The 19396-nt window shown below is 34.4% G+C and overlaps 1 protein-coding gene across 8 annotated transcripts in view; it reads left to right on the top strand.

Annotated features, from left to right (window-relative positions):
- The window catches only part of LOC131652997 (protein IQ-DOMAIN 3-like), a 42227-nt gene extending 24476 nt beyond the window's left edge, over positions 1-17751 (top strand). For 3 of the 8 annotated variants that reach the window (XM_058923009.1, XM_058923008.1, XM_058923007.1), the window contains 5 exons: positions 15663-15746; positions 15840-16133; positions 16409-16636; positions 16728-16850; positions 16929-17751. In XM_058923009.1, coding sequence (XP_058778992.1) covers positions 15678-15746; positions 15840-16133; positions 16409-16636; positions 16728-16850; positions 16929-17435 — 1221 coding nt within the window. In that variant the 5' untranslated portion in view covers positions 15663-15677 and the 3' untranslated portion in view covers positions 17436-17751. Of the gene's footprint in view, positions 1-10631; positions 11175-11571; positions 12302-14783; positions 15310-15662; positions 15747-15839; positions 16134-16408; positions 16637-16727; positions 16851-16928 lie in introns of those variants that run through there. The other 5 variants (XM_058923012.1, XM_058923010.1, XM_058923011.1 and 2 more) reach the window with 5 other exon arrangements.
- The last annotated feature ends 1645 nt before the right edge of the window (positions 17752-19396 follow it).

The following is a 19396-nucleotide window of genomic DNA, read 5'->3' as shown; positions in this document are numbered from 1 at the left end:
TACAAACTCAGTGACAAGCGGTTAAGTTTGTGAGAGGTATGATCCTATTGTCCGAATTAAGCAAACGGGATAGATTTTCATGGATTAAGCAAACATGATTGATCAGGCACAAAAACGGATTAAGCAAACGTATCGTGCCTAGGTTAGGATCATACAATCAACCAAATTTAATCAATATATTTCATGTAATTGAATTAAGCAAACAAGAACACAAAACATCATCGAAAGGAATTAAACTAGAATTAACATTATAATAATCTCAAGTATTGGAACCTGAATTACAGTAGATCGACTCAAATGCGATTAGTTCTCCATGAGTTCGTAAAAGCCCTCAATCCAAATCGTGAACAGTGTATTCGTGAATGGAATGTCTATGCTACAGTCCGCGGCTGCCTAACCTAAGAGGAAAGAGAATGACCCGTTTTACAATCCAACTGGGTCAAACATACGACCCAGGCCCAAAACCAATTGACCCGAAACTTAACTAAAAATAATGCAGCAGCTTGTACGAGTTTTCTGGCCTTGTTGGAGTCCGAATTTGCTTCTGACTTCTGAACAAAAGTCGTAGATCTTTTTCTTAGCTTTCCAACGACTGGTAGAACGCTTTAATCCGATACTCCAAGCTCCAGTTATGAATTTATTCGTGCAGGCTGTTAATGCTGAAAATTAAATACGAAAATCAAATAACTATAAAAATAAATTAAAATATAAAAACATAATAAAATAGAGAAATAAACAAACCAAACCATGGAAATGTATAAGTACAAACGTAGAGGAATGTGCATCAAAATGCACTGATCAAATTCCCCCACACTTGAACTTTTGCACTCCGAGCAAAATGAAAAACAAAACAAAGAAAGCAGAAATACATCAACAGTTACTCATCCTAGGCTACAAATCTTCTTCGGGTAAGTTTGCATTGACAGGTACTAATCTTGCACACTAAGGACATCGTAAGAACACTAACCACATATATGCAGACATAAGGCTCCTAAATACACAAACCAATTCAAATCATATTATTATACCATAGCCTAACTTACTCATCCTTTTTGCTCTTTTTCATTCAGGCGCAATCACATTAAGCCCGTTATCTCCACACACTTATAGCAGGACGACCGGTTAGTGACTCTGATCCTTTTGCACGGGGTTCCGGTACTTGCGTGGCATAACCCTTTGCTTACTCAGATGTAGTTGCGGGGGATCGGACCGTAATCCTCCCTACCAAGTTCAGCACCAGAAACCGCTGAACCAACTAACAAAGAGTTTTGAAAACTTTTTTTTTTGAAGATTACACAACCGTTGGGTTAAGTGACCGGGTGAGGATCACCAAACTTAGAAGGTGTATTACCTTTTTCTTTTCTCTTTTTTTTTTTCTTTTCTTTTCGGAACATTCACTTATATTCATCGGCCTCCTGCGTAAAGTGTGTGAGAGATGGTGCTGACTGCTGAAATAAACTACTCAAGAGCTGTCAAAGAATGAGAAATTAAGGCTAATACATAATAACAAATTCAAATCAATTTCCGTATGCAGGAGACTTACGGTGTTAGAACAATACCGATCTTGTGAATTTTTCCCAAGTCTCCGCAAACTCGACTCAAATCAGTCTGTAGCCCAAAACTTTCAAGAAGATGCATTTTTTTATTGAATTTAAACAAAATACTGACAAACAAAAAAAACAAAAAAAACACACACAAAAACAAATAAAACACACGATTCCCTCCCCCACACTTAAACTAAGCATTGCCCTCAATGAAAGGACGTTACTAATAAAGTAGAGAGAAGGAAAGAAAGACTCCCTGATCAAGTTGCAGTGTAGTCAGGTGCTTCCAAAGAAAGCTCCTCTATGCTGACATCTTCAGGCACCGGACTTTCATGGAATAATTTCAGCCGCTGCCCGTTAACCTTGAAGACCTTGTCAGTACCTACACTTTTTATTTCTACTGCACCATGAGGGAAAACATTAGTAACAACAAAGGGGCCAATCCATTTGGATCGAAGTTTCCCAGCCATAAGCTTAAGGCGGGAGTTAAACAGTAAAACCTGTTGGCCCACAGAAAATTCCTTCCTAGAAATCATTTTATCATGGAAGTGCTTAGTTTTTTCTTTATAAATCCTAGAGCTCTCATAAGCCTCTAATCTAAGCTCTTCCAACTGTTGCAATTGGAGTTTTCTTTCAATACCTGCTTGTTGCATCTCCAAATTACAACTCTTCACCGCCCAAAAAGCACGGTGTTCTATCTCAACAGGAAGATGACACGCCTTACCAAAAACAAGTCGATAAGGAGACATCCCAATGGGTGTCTTGAAAGCTGTCCTTTGAGCCCAAAGTGCGTCTTCTAGACGACGGCTCCAGTCTTTCCTGTTTGGCTGCACCATTTTCTCTAAAACCTGTTTGATCTCCCTGTTGGAGATCTCAGCTTGCCCATTAGTCTGTGGGTGATATGCAGTAGAGACTCTGTGCACAACTCCATACTTTCGGAGTAAGGCTTCCATGGTGCGGTTACAGAAATGAGTGCCTTGGTCACTTATGATAGCTCGCGGTATTCCAAACCTGCAAAAGATATTAGACCTGACAAACTCTGCAACAACTTTAGAATCATTAGTCCTAGTGGGGATAGCTTCCACCCACTTTGAAACATAGTCAACAGCAAGCAAAATGTAAAGGAAACCAAATGATACAGGAAAGGGACCCATGAAATCAATTCCCCATACATCAAATACCTCACAGAAAAGCATAGGCTGCTGAGGCATTTCACTCTTGCGAGTGATGTTTGTACCTGCTATCTGGCACTCTTTACAAGTGCGATAGATCTCAAAAGCATCCTTAAAAATAGTTGGCCAATAGAAGCCTGAATCAAGGACTTTTCTCGCAGTCCTTTGAGGACCGAAATGTCCGCCGACTTGAGATGCATGAGAAAATTTCAAAATAGATTCAATCTCATTGTCGGGGACACATCTCCTGATTACCTGATCACTACCAAACTTCCATAGATATGGATCATCCCAAACATAATATTTGGCATCACTCTTGAGCTTGTGAACCTGTGATCTAGATGCACCTATAGGAAAAACACCAGCAGCAAGAAAATTAACAATGTCAACAAACCAAGGTGTAATCTCATGCAAAAGAAACAGCTGCTCATCAGGAAAGTCATCCTTAATAGGAAAAGGATCTTCATCTCTCTCTATCCTGCTCAAGTGGTCAGCCACTAAGTTCTCAGCTCCACTTTTGTCTTTAATCTCAACATTAAATTCTTGGAGCAGCAACATCCACCGAATCAATCTCGGTTTTGCATCCGGCTTCTTCAGCAAGTACTTTAAAGCTGCATGGTCAGTAAAAACAACAACCTTGGAACCTAGCAAATAAGATCTGAATTTGTCAAGAGCAAAAACAATAGCAAGCAGTTCTTTTTCAGTGGTAAGTATTCCCGCCTGTCACGCGGGTGACCCGGGTTCGATCCCCGGCAACGGCGCCAATTTGATCCGCTGTCGCTCGCGGGTCAAAACGAGTAGTTTTCAAAAACGTAGTATAGCGACAATGGCTCGAGTCGTATCGCAAGGATTCTTGATTCTATTAACTAAAAGCAAAGTCGAATTTGGGGGGGGGGGGTGGTTTGGTGATCGAATTACAGAAAAAGAAGCGCTTAAAATAAGTGATTCTGAAATAAGCTGTTTTGAAAAAATGATTATTGAAATAAGCCAATCTACTGACTCAGTTCCTACTATCATCGATTATCATAATTTTAATTCCCTAAGCGGATTGTCTATTCCTATTTGGATACAAACTCAGTGACAAGCGGTTAAGTTTGTGAGAGGTATGATCCTATTGTCCGAATTAAGCAAACGGGATAGATTTTCATGGATTAAGCAAACATGATTGATCAGGCACAAAAACGGATTAAGCAAACGTATCGTGCCTAGGTTAGGATCATACAATCAACCAAATTTAATCAATATATTTCATGTAATTGAATTAAGCAAACAAGAACACAAAACATCATCGAAAGGAATTAAACTAGAATTAACATTATAATAATCTCAAGTATTGGAACCTGAATTACAGTAGATCGACTCAAATGCGATTAGTTCTCCATGAGTTCGTAAAAGCCCTCAATCCAAATCGTGAACAGTGTATTCGTGAATGGAATGTCTATGCTACAGTCCGCGGCTGCCTAACCTAAGAGGAAAGAGAATGACCCGTTTTACAATCCAACTGGGTCAAACATACGACCCAGGCCCAAAACCAATTGACCCGAAACTTAACTAAAAATAATGCAGCAGCTTGTACGAGTTTTCTGGCCTTGTTGGAGTCCGAATTTGCTTCTGACTTCTGAACAAAAGTCGTAGATCTTTTTCTTAGCTTTCCAACGACTGGTAGAACGCTTTAATCCGATACTCCAAGCTCCAGTTATGAATTTATTCGTGCAGGCTGTTAATGCTGAAAATTAAATACGAAAATCAAATAACTATAAAAATAAATTAAAATATAAAAACATAATAAAATAGAGAAATAAACAAACCAAACCATGGAAATGTATAAGTACAAACGTAGAGGAATGTGCATCAAAATGCACTGATCAGTGCCTATATAAAGAAGTTCTGATGCTGAAGCAGCTAACACCTCTCGCTCTAAGTACCAAAACGCTTCCAAAACGCTGTCACACGAAAACAAAGAAGAACTTCATCTTCAACCTCACAACTTTGTAATATCTTAGTGAGTGTTTAAAACTTAAAGTTGAGAGAAAAATCACTTGGTGATTATAGCTTATTAAGAAGCAAATCAAACTCTTGTAATATTTGTTTACATCTTTGTAAAAGAAATTTCCTAGAGTGATCAAGTTGTGATCTGTATACGCTAGAAGACTTAAAAGTTGTCTAAGTGGAGAACCATTGTAATCAAGATTGATTATTGGATTAAATCCTCAGTTGAGGTAAATCACCTTGTCAGGGGTGGACTGGAGTAGTTTGGTTAACAACGAACCAGGATAAAAATAACTGTGTGATTATTTTTTATCTACCATTTTTAGAAACAACCCTTATTAAATCCCCCATTTCTAAGTGTTTTTCACTCCTTCACATCCAACCAAGTATGGTTTGACATTGTTGAATCCATTTCATCTTGGAAAGAAAGATGATCCCATCAGAACAAGAGCATTCCTAAAGAACAATGCAGAATGTCAATTTGGTTTAGTGTCTTTGATTGAGTCAATTTGATTTCGTGTCTTTGATTGAGCCAATTTGGATAATTGTTATGCAAGAAGAGTTAAATCAGTTTACAAGAAATGATGTTTGAGATTTGGTTCCAAAACCTAAAGTATTCAATATCATTGGAACAAAATAGGTCTTCAGAAACAAGCTGAGTGAGAAAGGTGAAGTCATCAGAAACAAAGCCAGACTGGTTGCTCAGGGCTATAGTCAGCAAGAAGGTATTGACTATACTGAAACCTTTGCACCAGTGGCCAGGTTAGAATCTATTAGATTATTAATTTCTTTTGCCACTCAGAATAACATCACTCTGTATCAGATGGATGTTAAGAGTGCCTTTTTAAATGCTTATATAGATGAAGAAGTGTATGTTCACCAACCTCCTGGTTTTGAAGACTCTAAGTCTCCAGAATATGTTTTCAAACTAAAGAAATCATTATACGGTTTGAAACAAGCTCCTAGAACTTGGTATGAAAGATTAAGTTCTTTCCTTCTGGATAATGGTTTCACAAGAGGAAAAGTAGACACAACTCTCTTCTGTAAAACCTATAAAAAGGATATTTTAATTTGTCAAATTTATGTAGATGATATTATTTTTGGACCATCTAATGCTACACTTGGAAAGGAGTTTGCTAAGTCTTTGCAGGCAGAATTTGAGATGAGCATGATGGGAGAACTCAAATATTTCCTAGGCACTCAGATCAATTAAACTTCTGAAGGAACCTATGTTCATCAGACTAAGTATGTCAAAGAACTTTTGAAGAAGTTTAATCTATCTGAAAGCAAAGAAACAAAAACTCCAATGCATCCAACGTGCGTATTAGGTAAGGATGAGGTAAGCAAGAAGGTAGATAAGAAGATCTACAGAGGTATGATATGATCTCTTCTTTATCTGACTGCTTCTAGACCTAATATTTTATTTAGTGTATGCTTGTGTGCTAGATTCCAATCAGATCCTAGAGAATATCACTTGACGACTGTTAAGAGAATTCTTAGGTATCTAAAAGGTACTGCTAATGTTGGTTTAGTCTACAGAAGATCTGAAGAATACAACTTAGTAGGATATTGTGATGCTGATTACGCTGGAGATAGAGTTGAAAGGAAAAGTACTTCTGGAAGCTGCCAATTTCTAGGTAATAACCTGATCTCCTGGTACAACAAGAAGCAAGCAACAATTGCACTCTCTACTACAGAAGCAGAATATGTAGCTGCTGCTGGATGTAGTACACAGATGCTCTGGATGAAAAGTCAGCTAGAAGACTATCAGATATATGAGAGTAACATTCCTATATTCTGTGATAATACTTCTGCTATTTGTTTATCTAAGAATCCTATTTTACATTCTAAGGCTAAACATATAGAGATTAAACATCACTTTATTAGGGACTATGTTCAGAAGGGTGTTCTTTCTTTAAACTTTGTTGATACAGACCATCAATGGGCTGATATCTTTACAAAACCCCTTGCTGGAGATAGGTTTAAGTTCATTCTGAAGAACATCAGTATGGACTTATGCCCAGAATGAAGGTGTTGAGATGATCTGATTATGGATTAGTTTGAAAATGTTAATTCATTTATTTTTCTTATCAGATGTTCTGTTTATGTATGTTCATATGTATATTCTGAAACTGTTATTACTAACGTTTCATGTGTCTAAGTATGATACATAACTTTTGTTAAAGCAAAACAATTGTCACTAGTTATTCCAGATGATGACCACGTGTTCATTCTGAAGGGACAAGCATGTGTGCAGTTGATGAGACGCCGCCCTAGGTAACTGTGCAAATCCTTTCAAATCTCACGCTATCTCCATTAACGTCTCTCAACGTTAAATGTGATTGATTCATTTTCTGTAAGCGCTTGCATTCCGAATCTCATTGCATTTCTTTTTCAAGTCCGCGTCTATATAGACACATTTCATATTCATTTTATCTCTTTTCATTCATTCATCATCATTCAGTTTATGCGTTTCTGTCTCCTCTTTTGCCTTCATAAAAACCCTAAATCTAAGAAACCCAAAAATCTCAAGTGTTCTTCAATGGCTTCTTCATCTACTCATCAAAATGCTTCGTCTTTCTCAACAACAAGATCAACAACAGCAGCAACAACAAGATGTTCTCACTCCTTTGAAGACTTGTCTGATTCCGATGGATGAATTAGAAGTTCTTAGTGAAATGATGGTTGATTTTGATAATCTACAGGAACACAACCTTCATTTTAAGAACAACATGTTATTTCAAGGTTGTGAACCGTTCTTCAACCGTTTGATTGGACCAGTTTACCCAGAATTGGTTAAAGAATTTTGGGTTCATGCAACACTCTTGCCAAAAGCAATCATCTCTTTCGTTTGTGGCGAAGAGATCTCCATTAGATTGATAGGTCTGGAAGGTTGTGAAGGTGCTTCTAGAGTCATAATAGTTAGAACAGACTGGGACACTGTCTATGCTGAAATCCTCAAATCTGGAAAAGGCTCTTCTAGTATCAAGGATTTGAAGGATCCCTACAGAATATGGGCCAAGATCCTTCTGGGTTGCATCTACCACAAAAAGGCAACTGTATCTCCCAACTACATCAATCAAGACCAACAGTATATTCTGTATTGTATTGGTAACCGTGAGAAGGTGGATCTCCCTTTTATTCTGTTTAACCACATGTGGAATCTTGTGAGGGACTTTAGAGAACAAGCCAGAGTGAAGACTCCTAAGATCAGAAGGAACATCATTCCCTTTGGAAGGTTAATTTTTGATATTCTGATTGAGACAAGTTTGGTGCAAGATTTGCTGGATGCTGGAAAGGTTAAAGATCTGGTCGCAACATGTGGGAGCACAATGAATGCTCACACTCTGAAGAAGATGAATTTAATAGAGAATATTGTTGCTCCTCCCAGAGTAGTAAAAGAGGTCTTAACCAGAAGGGTTCCTGCCTTGGTTGATTTTGAGATGTTCTTCAAGAATGAGCATCCTAATATTGTCCTCGCTTATCTTGAAAAGTGTAGAAAGGAAGGCTCTGAGTTTGATCCTGTATGGGTAAGCAACAGAGTGCTTCCCACTTTAGCTGATCAGGATCCATCAGAGCAGAAGGAAGCGAAAGAGAAGAAGAAAAAGAAGAAGAAGGAGACGAAAGACAAGAAGGAAAAGATAGAAGAGCAGAAAGAAGAAATTCAAGAAAAGGAAGAAGAGAAGAAGGAAAAGGAAGAAAAGAAGGACAAGAAGAGGAAGTCTGTTGGAGATGGACCTTCAAAGCCTCAGTCAGAAGAAGCAAAAATCTTCAGGTATTTCTATAACTGAGTCTGTTCCTATTCCTGTTTTAAACTCTGAACATATATCAACAGAATCTCCACCAGAAAAATCACTAGAAAATCATCCTCAAACCACCAATCAAACCTCTCAATCTCCATCTTCTGCCTCCTCCAAATCAAAAGGCAAACAACCTATTCTTGACTCTGAACCCTTTCTTGACCCAAAACCTCTAAACACAATCTTTCCAAATGAAAACATTTTCACTTCTGCTCAACCTCAACCCCCACCTTCTGAAACTCAACCTCAACCTTCTGACCCCAAACCAGTTGTTGACACTCCTGTGTTTTGCAACTTCAATCTTGATTCATCACCCTCATCACTATCATCTGATTCTTTATTTCGCAACTATCGACCTTTTAAACCTACCCCCCAGAATCCTTCATCTCCACCTGATGTCGTAGTCTTAGACTCTAACAATGAAGCTGAACCCTCCCTTCAACCGTCCTCATAAAACACTTCTTTATTGTTTGAAAGAACTCCTGAACCATATTTCATCCTTAACCCAGAAGATCCAATAACCGTTCTCAACCCACCTCCTCTTCCTGTTGATATACGTTTTGAATTGTTAAAATATAAGGTACGAACATGGTTAAAGTATCTGAAGGTTGCTCATGACTCCAAGCTGGATCATGTAGCTGCTGGAAAGCTCTAGAAGGCTTTCCTTGATGAAGTACAAGCAGAGTTTCTGGATCTCCAGAAGGATTGTCTTGCTGCTGCTCTTGGTCCTGCTGGACTGGCTCTGGAGTATGGTAGTGGTTGGTACTATCACCCAATTTCAGACTGAAAGCCTCTGGAAGAAGCTCCTTTTATTGATGATATGGAAGTGGATAATCCTCTGCCTCTGGTTGTCTGGACTCCTTATCCGTTTTCAGTTCTACCAAGATATTTTCAGACTTTATTTAACTGGTTCCGGGAGAATCCTCTTGAGGAGTATCCTAATATGGAGTATCCTGTTATTGAGTATCCTGTTGAAGAGCAACCTGCTGAAGCCATTCCTGCTGAAGAGGAACCTGTTGCTGATAATATAATGATTCCAGCTTCTAGTGTTCTTACTGCTTCTGAGGAATATCCTATTGCTTCTTCTGCTGGTCCTTCAACATCTATTCTGTTGGAAACTCTGAAGGAACTTCAACAGAATCAAGCTTCAGTGTTCAGTCGTCTGGACAAGCAAGATGACACCAATGCTGAATTCAGAACTTGGATGCAGAGAACTGAAGAATCTTCAAAGAAGCAAGCAGAAGACACCACTGAGATTAAGAATCTTCTGGCAGCCTTAGCCTCTAAGCTTAACCAGTCTTAGTCTGTGTCTTGTGTCTTAGTTATTTTCTTGTTTCCTGCATCTGATTGTACTCTTCCCTTTGTTATCAGTGAAAAATTTCTTTCTTCACTGTGTGTCTTTCATCTGAATCTTTTATGCTTTTTGATGTTATGACAAAAAGGGGGAGAAACGTGCTATTTGAATTGATTTATAATATCAGTTGCTGGGCTTAAGTCTCAACATTCCTAACAAAAATTGCAAGTTTTTTTGTCTCTGATAGTTTTGCAGGAATGTGATACTCTGAACAAGCTCAAAAAGGGGAGAAACGTATCTGGAGAAAATCTCTTAAAGAGTTGAAGCAATCAAAGCTTAATGTTCTGATACAAGAAGTTAAAGCTCTGATACAAGCAAGTCTTTTTGATGCTCTGATAAGGCCAAGTGCTCTTAAAGAGAAATTCAAAGCTTTGAAGTTGTCAAATGGAAGTTCTGAAGTAATGCTCTGAATCATCTGAAGTTTAAAGTTCAACGTGAAAGTCTCATCTGAAATGGAAAATACTCAGAGAAGTATTTTATTTATAAATTCTTCTAGTATTAATTTCAGGGGGAGATTGTTAATCTCAGGGGGAGACATATTCACACACTCTGATTAATATGCTTTTATGCTATATCTGTGTATTGTCTTTTTCATCTGATATTCTGGATACAAATTCATATCAATTCTGTATGTTTTTGTCATCATAAAAAAGGGGGAGATTGTTAGAACATAGAAAGTTCTGATCAATATTTATAGTTTTGATGATAATATTATATATGAATTTTGTATAAAACAATGTGGTACTCTAATTCTTTATGTTTTCCATTTCAGGAAAAGTCTAAAAAAGTATGCACAAAATCAGCATTCAGAAGCTCTGACCCAGAAGATCTGGATGGCTTCATCAGAACATGGTCTGGCAGACATCAGAAGATGTTCTAGAAGAAATCAAAACATAATCTGGAAAGCATCAGAAGATGGCAGTCAGAAGCAAGACTCTGAAGATCTGATGGTATCACGCTCCAAAGTACTTCCAAAGTCTGATGACTGAAGTTGCATATGCACCAACGCTGAAGACTCTGATATTCAAACGTTATTCTAATAGTCTGAGTCTAGAAGCAAGTGCAAGATGAAAAGGCTACAACGTCAAATCTGTCTGACTGACAAAAGGAACGTTAGAAGCTACAAAAGGCAAAGTCAGCAAAAGCAGTTGAAGCATGGCTCGAGGTAGTTGACAAAAGAGTGAAACATTAAATGCAGTAGTGTACTATTCACGCAAAGTATTAAATGCACTCAATGATCACATTTTCTCAGTGCCTATATAAAGAAGTTCTGATGCTGAAGCAACTAACAACTCTCGCTCTAAGTACCAAAACGCTATCACACGAAAACAAAGAAGAACTTCATCTTCAACCTCACAACTTTGTAATATCTTAGTGAGTGTTTAGAACTTAAACTTGAGAGAAAAATCACTTGGTGATTATAGCTTATTAAGAAGCAAATCAAACTCTTGTAATATTTGTTTACATCTTTGTAAAAGAAATTTCCTAGAGTGATCAAGTTGTGATCTGTATACTCTAGAAGACTTAGAAGTTGTCTAAGTGGAGAACCATTGTAATCAAGATTGATTATTGGATTAAATCCTCAGTTGAGGTAAATCACCTTGTCAGGGATGGACTGAAGTAGTTTGGTTAACAACGAACCAGAATAAAAATAACTGTGTGATTATTTTTTATCTACCATTTTTAGAAACAACCCTTATTCAATCCCCCCCCTTTCTAAGTGTTTTTCACTCCTTCACATCCAACCAAGTATGGTTTGACATTGTTGAATCCATTTCATCTTGGATAACATCATTCCAAGAGGAGTCCTTTGAAATTACATCTTCATTGTAAATCTTAGGATCATCTTCCACTCGAAGAATTATAGGAATCTTAAAAACAAAATTCTCACTATTTTCTTCTACTAGATACAAGAAATATGTTGACAATCAATTTTGTTCGGTTCTAGATCCTCAGTCTTTCAGACTTTCTGCTTATTCTATGTTCGATTTGTTTTTCAACAATCATTGACGAACTTTCAGTTTGTGTTTCAACAATCCGCGGAGAACCTTCCTCACGAGGTTCTTAATTTGTTGAAATCCCGAATTCCTTATCCTCCCTGAAAGGTTCTCAAATTTCACATATCTGGATTCAATAATTACATTAGACTTCCATTTTCAAAAGTCTATAGAAATCATAATCCATCTTTATATGATCTTTATATACCTTACAATAATAAGTTTTATCAAACATAAATATGTTATTCACATAAAATCTGAATGAAAATTCAATTTTAAAATGTGAAATTATAAAAATTAACATTCTATATAGAAGTGCAGGTATCGCAGCAACAATATTAATTTTTCGTTCAAAATTGAATATGAATGTTATATTGATTTAGGAACGATTTTTCTCACTTGGCGCCCCTTTTAGCCAACAGAAGCCTGGTTCCATCCCGACCAGGTGCAACCTGTGATTTTAATTTTTTGTTTAATGATTCAAAGGCACATATGACATATACCTTTCCGTAAAGAATTTAAACAAAACAGGATATTAGTCCAATGGCATTGTTCAGCCAATGCGTCTAATTATCGTTACTTCTTAACATTACTATTAATTTGAAATTTCTATATTATTATCAATACAATGGCGGCTTAGTACCACTTGTTAACATTTACTGTAACTTTCGTAATAATGCAGAAATTGGAAAACATATACAACATATATCATAAATTAAATGACCATACTATACAGCATATATATATATATATATATATATATATATATATATATATATATATATATATATATATATATATATATATATATATATATTTCTGTTTAAAGTACTATAAAATACATATAGATATATCCATTTTCAACTATCTATATAATCTCTTGTTAATAACGTTACTAACGTGTATATATACTTTCACACAGTCGAATGATGGTATTCATTACCATAACATTTGTATGATAAAAATTCAGTTTTCATTTAAATTGAAAATCATCTGAATATCATAAAATGTCTTAACTAATTAATTACTAATGAAGAATCATTAATTGATACACATGTTTGACAAATATCAGCACGATATTAATATAAATATTTAAATGGTTTCCTGATAATTATGATGCATACCAATTAATATAAGAAAAATATAATGCACAATTCTATAAATTTTTTTTACAGAAGAGTTACAAAACGTACCCGAATACTTAATGCTAATTTTTTCTCGTCTTCTTTCTTCTAGTGTTCTTGATTTGAATTATTCTCTTATTTCTTTAATGAGTTTGTATTATCATCCCATATACCGGTCCACAAAATGAATTTGTTCATACATTATTAAAACTCCAAACAATTTATGGTTTAGTATATAGGACAAGTTTGACCTAACTTTTTATCTACTTTTCTTCTCCTTATAAGAAGATGGAGGGCCAAACACATATTTATAAAGCTTTTATGAAAAAAAGTAGTTTTTTTAAGAAAAAATTGAATAAAAGGAGTTTGTAAAAAAACCGTTGAAATTAACTTTTTCGGAGCTTAAAACATGTGGTCACGGTTCAAATTCCAATAAAAACACGTTCCTTTAAAAACTGGCACTAGTGCAGTAGGAGTAAATTTTTCAATTTTTTTATGGTTCATAACATCTAGAGTTATGTTTTATTTATTCTTTTTTTTTTCTTCTTCTGTTTACATCATCATTTTTGTAGATACTAGAATTGTCCAACTTTTTATTTGTTTTGTATATTATATTTTATTTTATAATGATTTTCAATAATAATATTATTAATTTCTTATACCATACACTAAATTATATATGTTAATACAACAATTAATAAATACGCATTATATATATATATATATATATATATATATATATATATATATATAAATAATTTTTACAAATAATTTTAAATTAAAAATAATTTTAAAGTTTAAAAAAATAATCATAACCAAACAGCTTTAACTTTATTTTAAAAGCTCTTATTTTTAACTTTAACTTTAAAGTAACTTTTAAGACTTAAAAATGTTGGGCCAAACGAACTTGAAGTCATTGATCAAACTATTGAATATTAACGGAAACATAAAATTATTGATCAAAATATTGAATAATAATAGACCAATTTTACTATTGATTTAAATATTTTGATAATAATTCCAAAATAAAATAATATTTATATATTTATTGGTAACCGTATCATATGAGAATGACATTTTTATATGAGAACATGAGAATAAATCTGAACCATTAGATTTTAAAATAAATGGTAGAGATTATGTGTCAATTTTTTTTTTCTCTCTTCCATTATTAAAATAAATGATGGAGGAGAGAGAAAAAAATAATAACACATAATCTCCACCATTTATTTTGAAATCTAATGGTTCATATTCATTCTCACATTCTCATAAGATATGCTATATATATATATATATATATATATATATATATATATATATATATATATATATATATATATATATATATATATATATATATATATATATATATATATATATATATATATAGGGGACGACTCAAGTGAGAACACTTGGTTATTATGAGAAATGAGAACATTGAATCACGACCATTAGATTTGATTTTAATGGACTGGATTAGTTTCTCTTTCCATGATCCTTAATATTTATTTTAAATCAACACAGAAAGAGAAACTAATCCAGTCCATTAAAATCAAATCTAATGGTCGTGATTCATTGTTTTCATTTCTCATAATAACCAAGTGTTCTCACTTGAGTCGTCCCCTATATATATATATATATATATATATATATATATATATATATATATATATATATATATATATATATATCGGTATTTGTGAGAACACACGAGTATCCCACTAACTAAAACCAATTGACTCAATATGGTATGACTAACTCTTGTTAGATCACATAGTTAAATTATGAGATTAATTGATAGTATGCATTATGAGTAAATTTTTTTACAGAATCATTGCATCACAACCATTCAATATTATTATTTTATAGATTACAAGAATATAAGTCAAATATTAATGAGGATTTAACGGCCACGGTTAACTTACACTGTAAAATTTGTTTACAGTGTCGGTATATTTCAATTAAATTTTATAATTATTCTAGAATGTTTAATATTTTTTTAAAAATTGATTTCCTGTTTTAAATTTTAAACTAAATAACTAAACTTTTTTAAAAAAAGTACATTTTGAATTTATTTATACAAAAAAAAACCGTTATTGATTGATGTGTAGTGTTGTACTGGTAAACATTACATTATCCAAAACCGTTCGGGTCTCCGTCATGTTTGGTTTGACTGTTATTTAACTAACAGTGGGCCCCACTTACTCACATTGTTCCTTTTTCTTCTTCCTTACTTCAACTTTCCACCATTCCAAGATCTCTTTTCTCTCTCATTTTGCATTACACTTCTCATTTTCAGAGATCTAAATCTTACCATTCTCATGCAAAGGTATATCCATTTTCCAACCTTTTACATCTCTTTTTTCTCTTTAAACTTTTTACTTTTTGGTGGAGGTTTTTGTTTTTTAGTGTCAGTTTCTAATTCTTTTCATTAATATAACTGTTACTCATTTTTCACTGAACAATTTTCTCATAGATCTGTTTCTATCATTTCTCGTTTTTGTTGCAGTTTCTCTTTTACATGCATTCGTTATGTTTTTTTAACGGTTTTCTTTTAATTATTAGAATGTGCATTAATTGAAATTTTTTATGTTTTCAATTCTGCTTAGGTTAATTTTAATTACTTTTAACCTAAATTTGTTCTTATTGTATTTGTTTTTTATTTTTTATTTACCTTCAAAGTAACAGGAATTACAAATGGGGAAAAAAGGAAGTTGGTTTTCTGCAGTGAAGAAAGTTTTCAGTCATGATTCCAGAAAAGACAAGGTTTCATAATAATTACTATAATTTTTTTAGTTGATTATTGCTATATTTAAATATTTAAATAATTTTTGTTTGTTTATTTGAAAAAAAAACCAGAAAAGTCAGAAATCAAAGAAAAAAAGTACCCAGGACACAGAAGTGAAATCAGAAGAAGTTGTAAAAGTTTCTGTTCCAGAGATAGAAGATGTGAAATTAAGTGAGTTAGAGAATGAACAAAATAAACAGGCTATTTCTCTTGCTTTTGCTACTGCTGCCGCGGCGGGGGCGGCTGTTGCTGCTGCTCAGGCTGCTGCCGAGGTTGTTCGTCTCACGGGTATGCCTCATTACCCTTCCAAGACTATGGAGGAATTGGCTGCTATCAAGATTCAGACAGTGTTTCGCGGATATTTAGTATGATCTTGTTTTCGTAATATTGATACTGTTGAAAGTGTTTCTTGTCAGTGTTGTGTTTGTGTCTATGTCAGTGTTTCATAGCCTATATACCGTGTATGTGTCTGCGTCACGGTTTTATAACCTAAATGAAGTTTGTTCATGATATGTCGTGTTTGTGTCTATGTCAAGGTTTTATAGTCTAAAATAAAGTTTGTTCATCATGTGTCGGTTATAAACTATTAGATACCGGGTTTGAATCTTGCTGATAAAGAAATACATGTAATGGTTTTTAGGCGAGAAGAGCTTTGCGCGCCTTGAGAGGTTTGGTGAGGTTGAAGACAATGATACAAGGACAGTCTGTTAAACGGCAAGCAGACAGCACCTTAAGATGCATGCAAACTCTAGCAAGATTGCAGTCACAGGTTCGCGAAAGGCGTGTTCGAATGTCCGAGGAGAATCAGGCTCGTCAGTGCCAACTACAACAGAAGCGCGAAAAAGAACTTGTGAAGTTGCAAACTTCTGTAAGCAATTTTATATATACTAGCGTGCATACGGAATTAGGATTCGATTAGATCTGTGAACACTAAGGATTATGTTTGATTTGATCAACAGCAGGTTGGAGAAGAATGGAATGATAGCTTGAAGTCAAAGGAACAAATTGATGCAAAATTATTGCAAAGACAAGAAGCTGCTTTCAAAAGAGAGAGGGCTTTGGCCTATTCATTTTCACATCAGGTACCAAAAAAGTGATTTTTGGTTCAATATAAGTGGTTTTGAATGTGTAAATAAATAACTAATGTGTTACTCTAACAGCAAACTTGGAAGAACTCTTCAAAATCTATAAACCAAACATTTATGGATCCAAACAATCCCCACTGGGGATGGAGTTGGTTAGAGCGATGGATGGCGACTCGACCATGGGAAGTCGAAAGCATTATTATGAATCACAAACCTTCTCCGGTTGGAAAGAAATTAATAAGACAAAGCACTCAGAATTCTCCTTCAACTTCAAAGACAAAGCCATCAAGTTCAAAGGGTGAAACTATTGATGACTCAAGAAGCTTGTTCAGTGTTCAATCCGAAAGGTATCGAAGATATAGTAGCATTGCAGGATCGTCGGTTAGAGATGACGCGAGCGTTGAAAGCTCGCCGGTGTTTCCAAGTTACATGGCACTCACTAGTTCTGCAAAGGCAAAGTCCAAACTAATGCGGAAAACATCGCCATCAGCATCTTCGGTTTCTGCAAGGAAGAGACTTTCTTTCCCTGCTTCTCCGGCTGGTTCAAGAAGGCACTCCGATCCACCTAAGGTGGAAATATAAGCAATTGCGACTTTAACATCTTCAGATTGAAGATGTGTCTGGTGTCTAGACTGCCTAGGACTGACGTGTGTGATAACATTCAATAATTCTATTTTCTCAAATTATCATTAGTGTTTACGTGTCAGTTTTGTGTTCGGGGTGTCTGTGTTTGTGTAAAATTTGATTAATTTGTGCCTGGATTGTTACACATTGTCATAAATCATGAAGATGTGAAGTTATTAACATCATAATTCAACAATCACTTTGTATTTATCATTTGTCACATTGTTTAACGAAGTGTAAGCATTGAGATCCTTATCATAACAATTTCAAAACACGAAGTTGTCCTGACATGCTATTGCATTCCCTAATGATCTCATCCATGATGCTATGCTTTTCAATGATCAATTTCCTCCTCTGTAATACCGAAGCTGCTATTGCATAAAGCCTTAACTGTAACTTAGTTTTCATGTCTTGAACAAAAAGTGGTAAATCTAATTCTTCAAAGAAACTCATAATTACTGCTTTAGAAAAGGTGGAGAAAGATTCACAATCACCACCAGTTCTCATCCTTAAACTGGAGTGTGAAAAAGGTGACTTGTTGTGGGATTCTAGAGTTAATGTAACACCAAACTAGCTCATGCTTTGTGATCCTTAGTTTTAGCAAGAAGAAAAATAATATGTTTAAATTATTATTCAGTTTCATAGTTTCATGTCAGAAGAAGAATACCAAATATCCATTCTGATTTTTCTGAGATGCTAATTCCACTTGCACCAAGTATACCATGTGTCTCTAAACAAAAGAAGAATGAGTAGATACATTTTAAAAAAAATCAAATCCCACATAGTGTTGGATACACTTAGTTTTGTGATTATATAGCATACACAAATTTGGTTTGTGCAAAGTTGTGGACTCGAGAGATTTTGGAATAATGTGGACTTAAGTCCAAAATATATATATATATTTTTTAAATTTGTATTAAATAATTTTTTTAAAAAACTTAATTAAAGTTACTGATTTATATATATTTTTTAAAATTAATTAATAAATTATTTAGTCCACATCGTTGAAAATAAATTTTTTATTCTCATAGAGGGTCAAAAAAGCCTAAAATTGTAAAGCCCTAACAAATAGGCCCCTATAAGGCCATTCTTTTTAGGCCCTTTACAATATAAATGATTTTTTGGTCCTATATTTCAAAGCCCCTTTATATTTTTATTTTTTATGGGGCCTAAGTAAGGGCCCCAAATTATAATTTGTTTGAAACTAAATAGTTTGAAATAGATATTTTTGGGAAAAAATGGATTTTTTGTCGAAAACATAAAAATTGACTTTTTCGGAAAAAATATCCGTTTTATTTTCAAAATTAAAAAACTCGATTTTTTCCGGAAAAAAATCGATTTTTTTCGAAAATACAAAAAGATGTTTTTTTCGAAAAAACTGATTTTTTTGAAAATATAAAAAATCGACTTTTTCTAAACAAAAATATATTTTTCGTCAAAAATACAAAAGTTGACTTTCTCGGCAAAATCCCGATTTTTTTAACAAAAATATAAAAAGTTGATTTTTTTGAAAAAAACTAAATTTTTATCGAAAATATAAAAAGTCAATTTTTTCAAAAAAAATGGATTTTTTGTCAAAAACTAGTGTCTTACCCGTGCGAACGCACGGGTACCCGTCGTTTCCGCGCATTTGGGTTTAGGAAAATCAGAAATATTTGAAAAAGATTATAAGTTAAGTTAAATGTTATCATAAAGAAAAATAGTGTGTGTAAAATATAAGGGAATGAAAAAACTGTTGTTGGGCAAGATTCGTTCGAGGGTATTAGTGAAGTTGCACATATATCGAAGGACAATAGTGAAGGTGGAAGGTGTGACAAAGGGAAGAGTAAGTATGTGGGATCTTCTTCTGATGGTGTTGATGAAAGCGTTGATATGCAGTCATACATAACTATTTCGTCGGATAGTGACAGACAAAGGTA

This window comes from Vicia villosa, linkage group LG2 (assembly GCF_029867415.1).
Source record: "Vicia villosa cultivar HV-30 ecotype Madison, WI linkage group LG2, Vvil1.0, whole genome shotgun sequence".
In the NCBI taxonomy this organism is placed as follows: Eukaryota; Viridiplantae; Streptophyta; class Magnoliopsida; order Fabales; family Fabaceae; genus Vicia; species Vicia villosa.
This window is presented reverse-complemented; position numbering and strand designations above follow the sequence as displayed.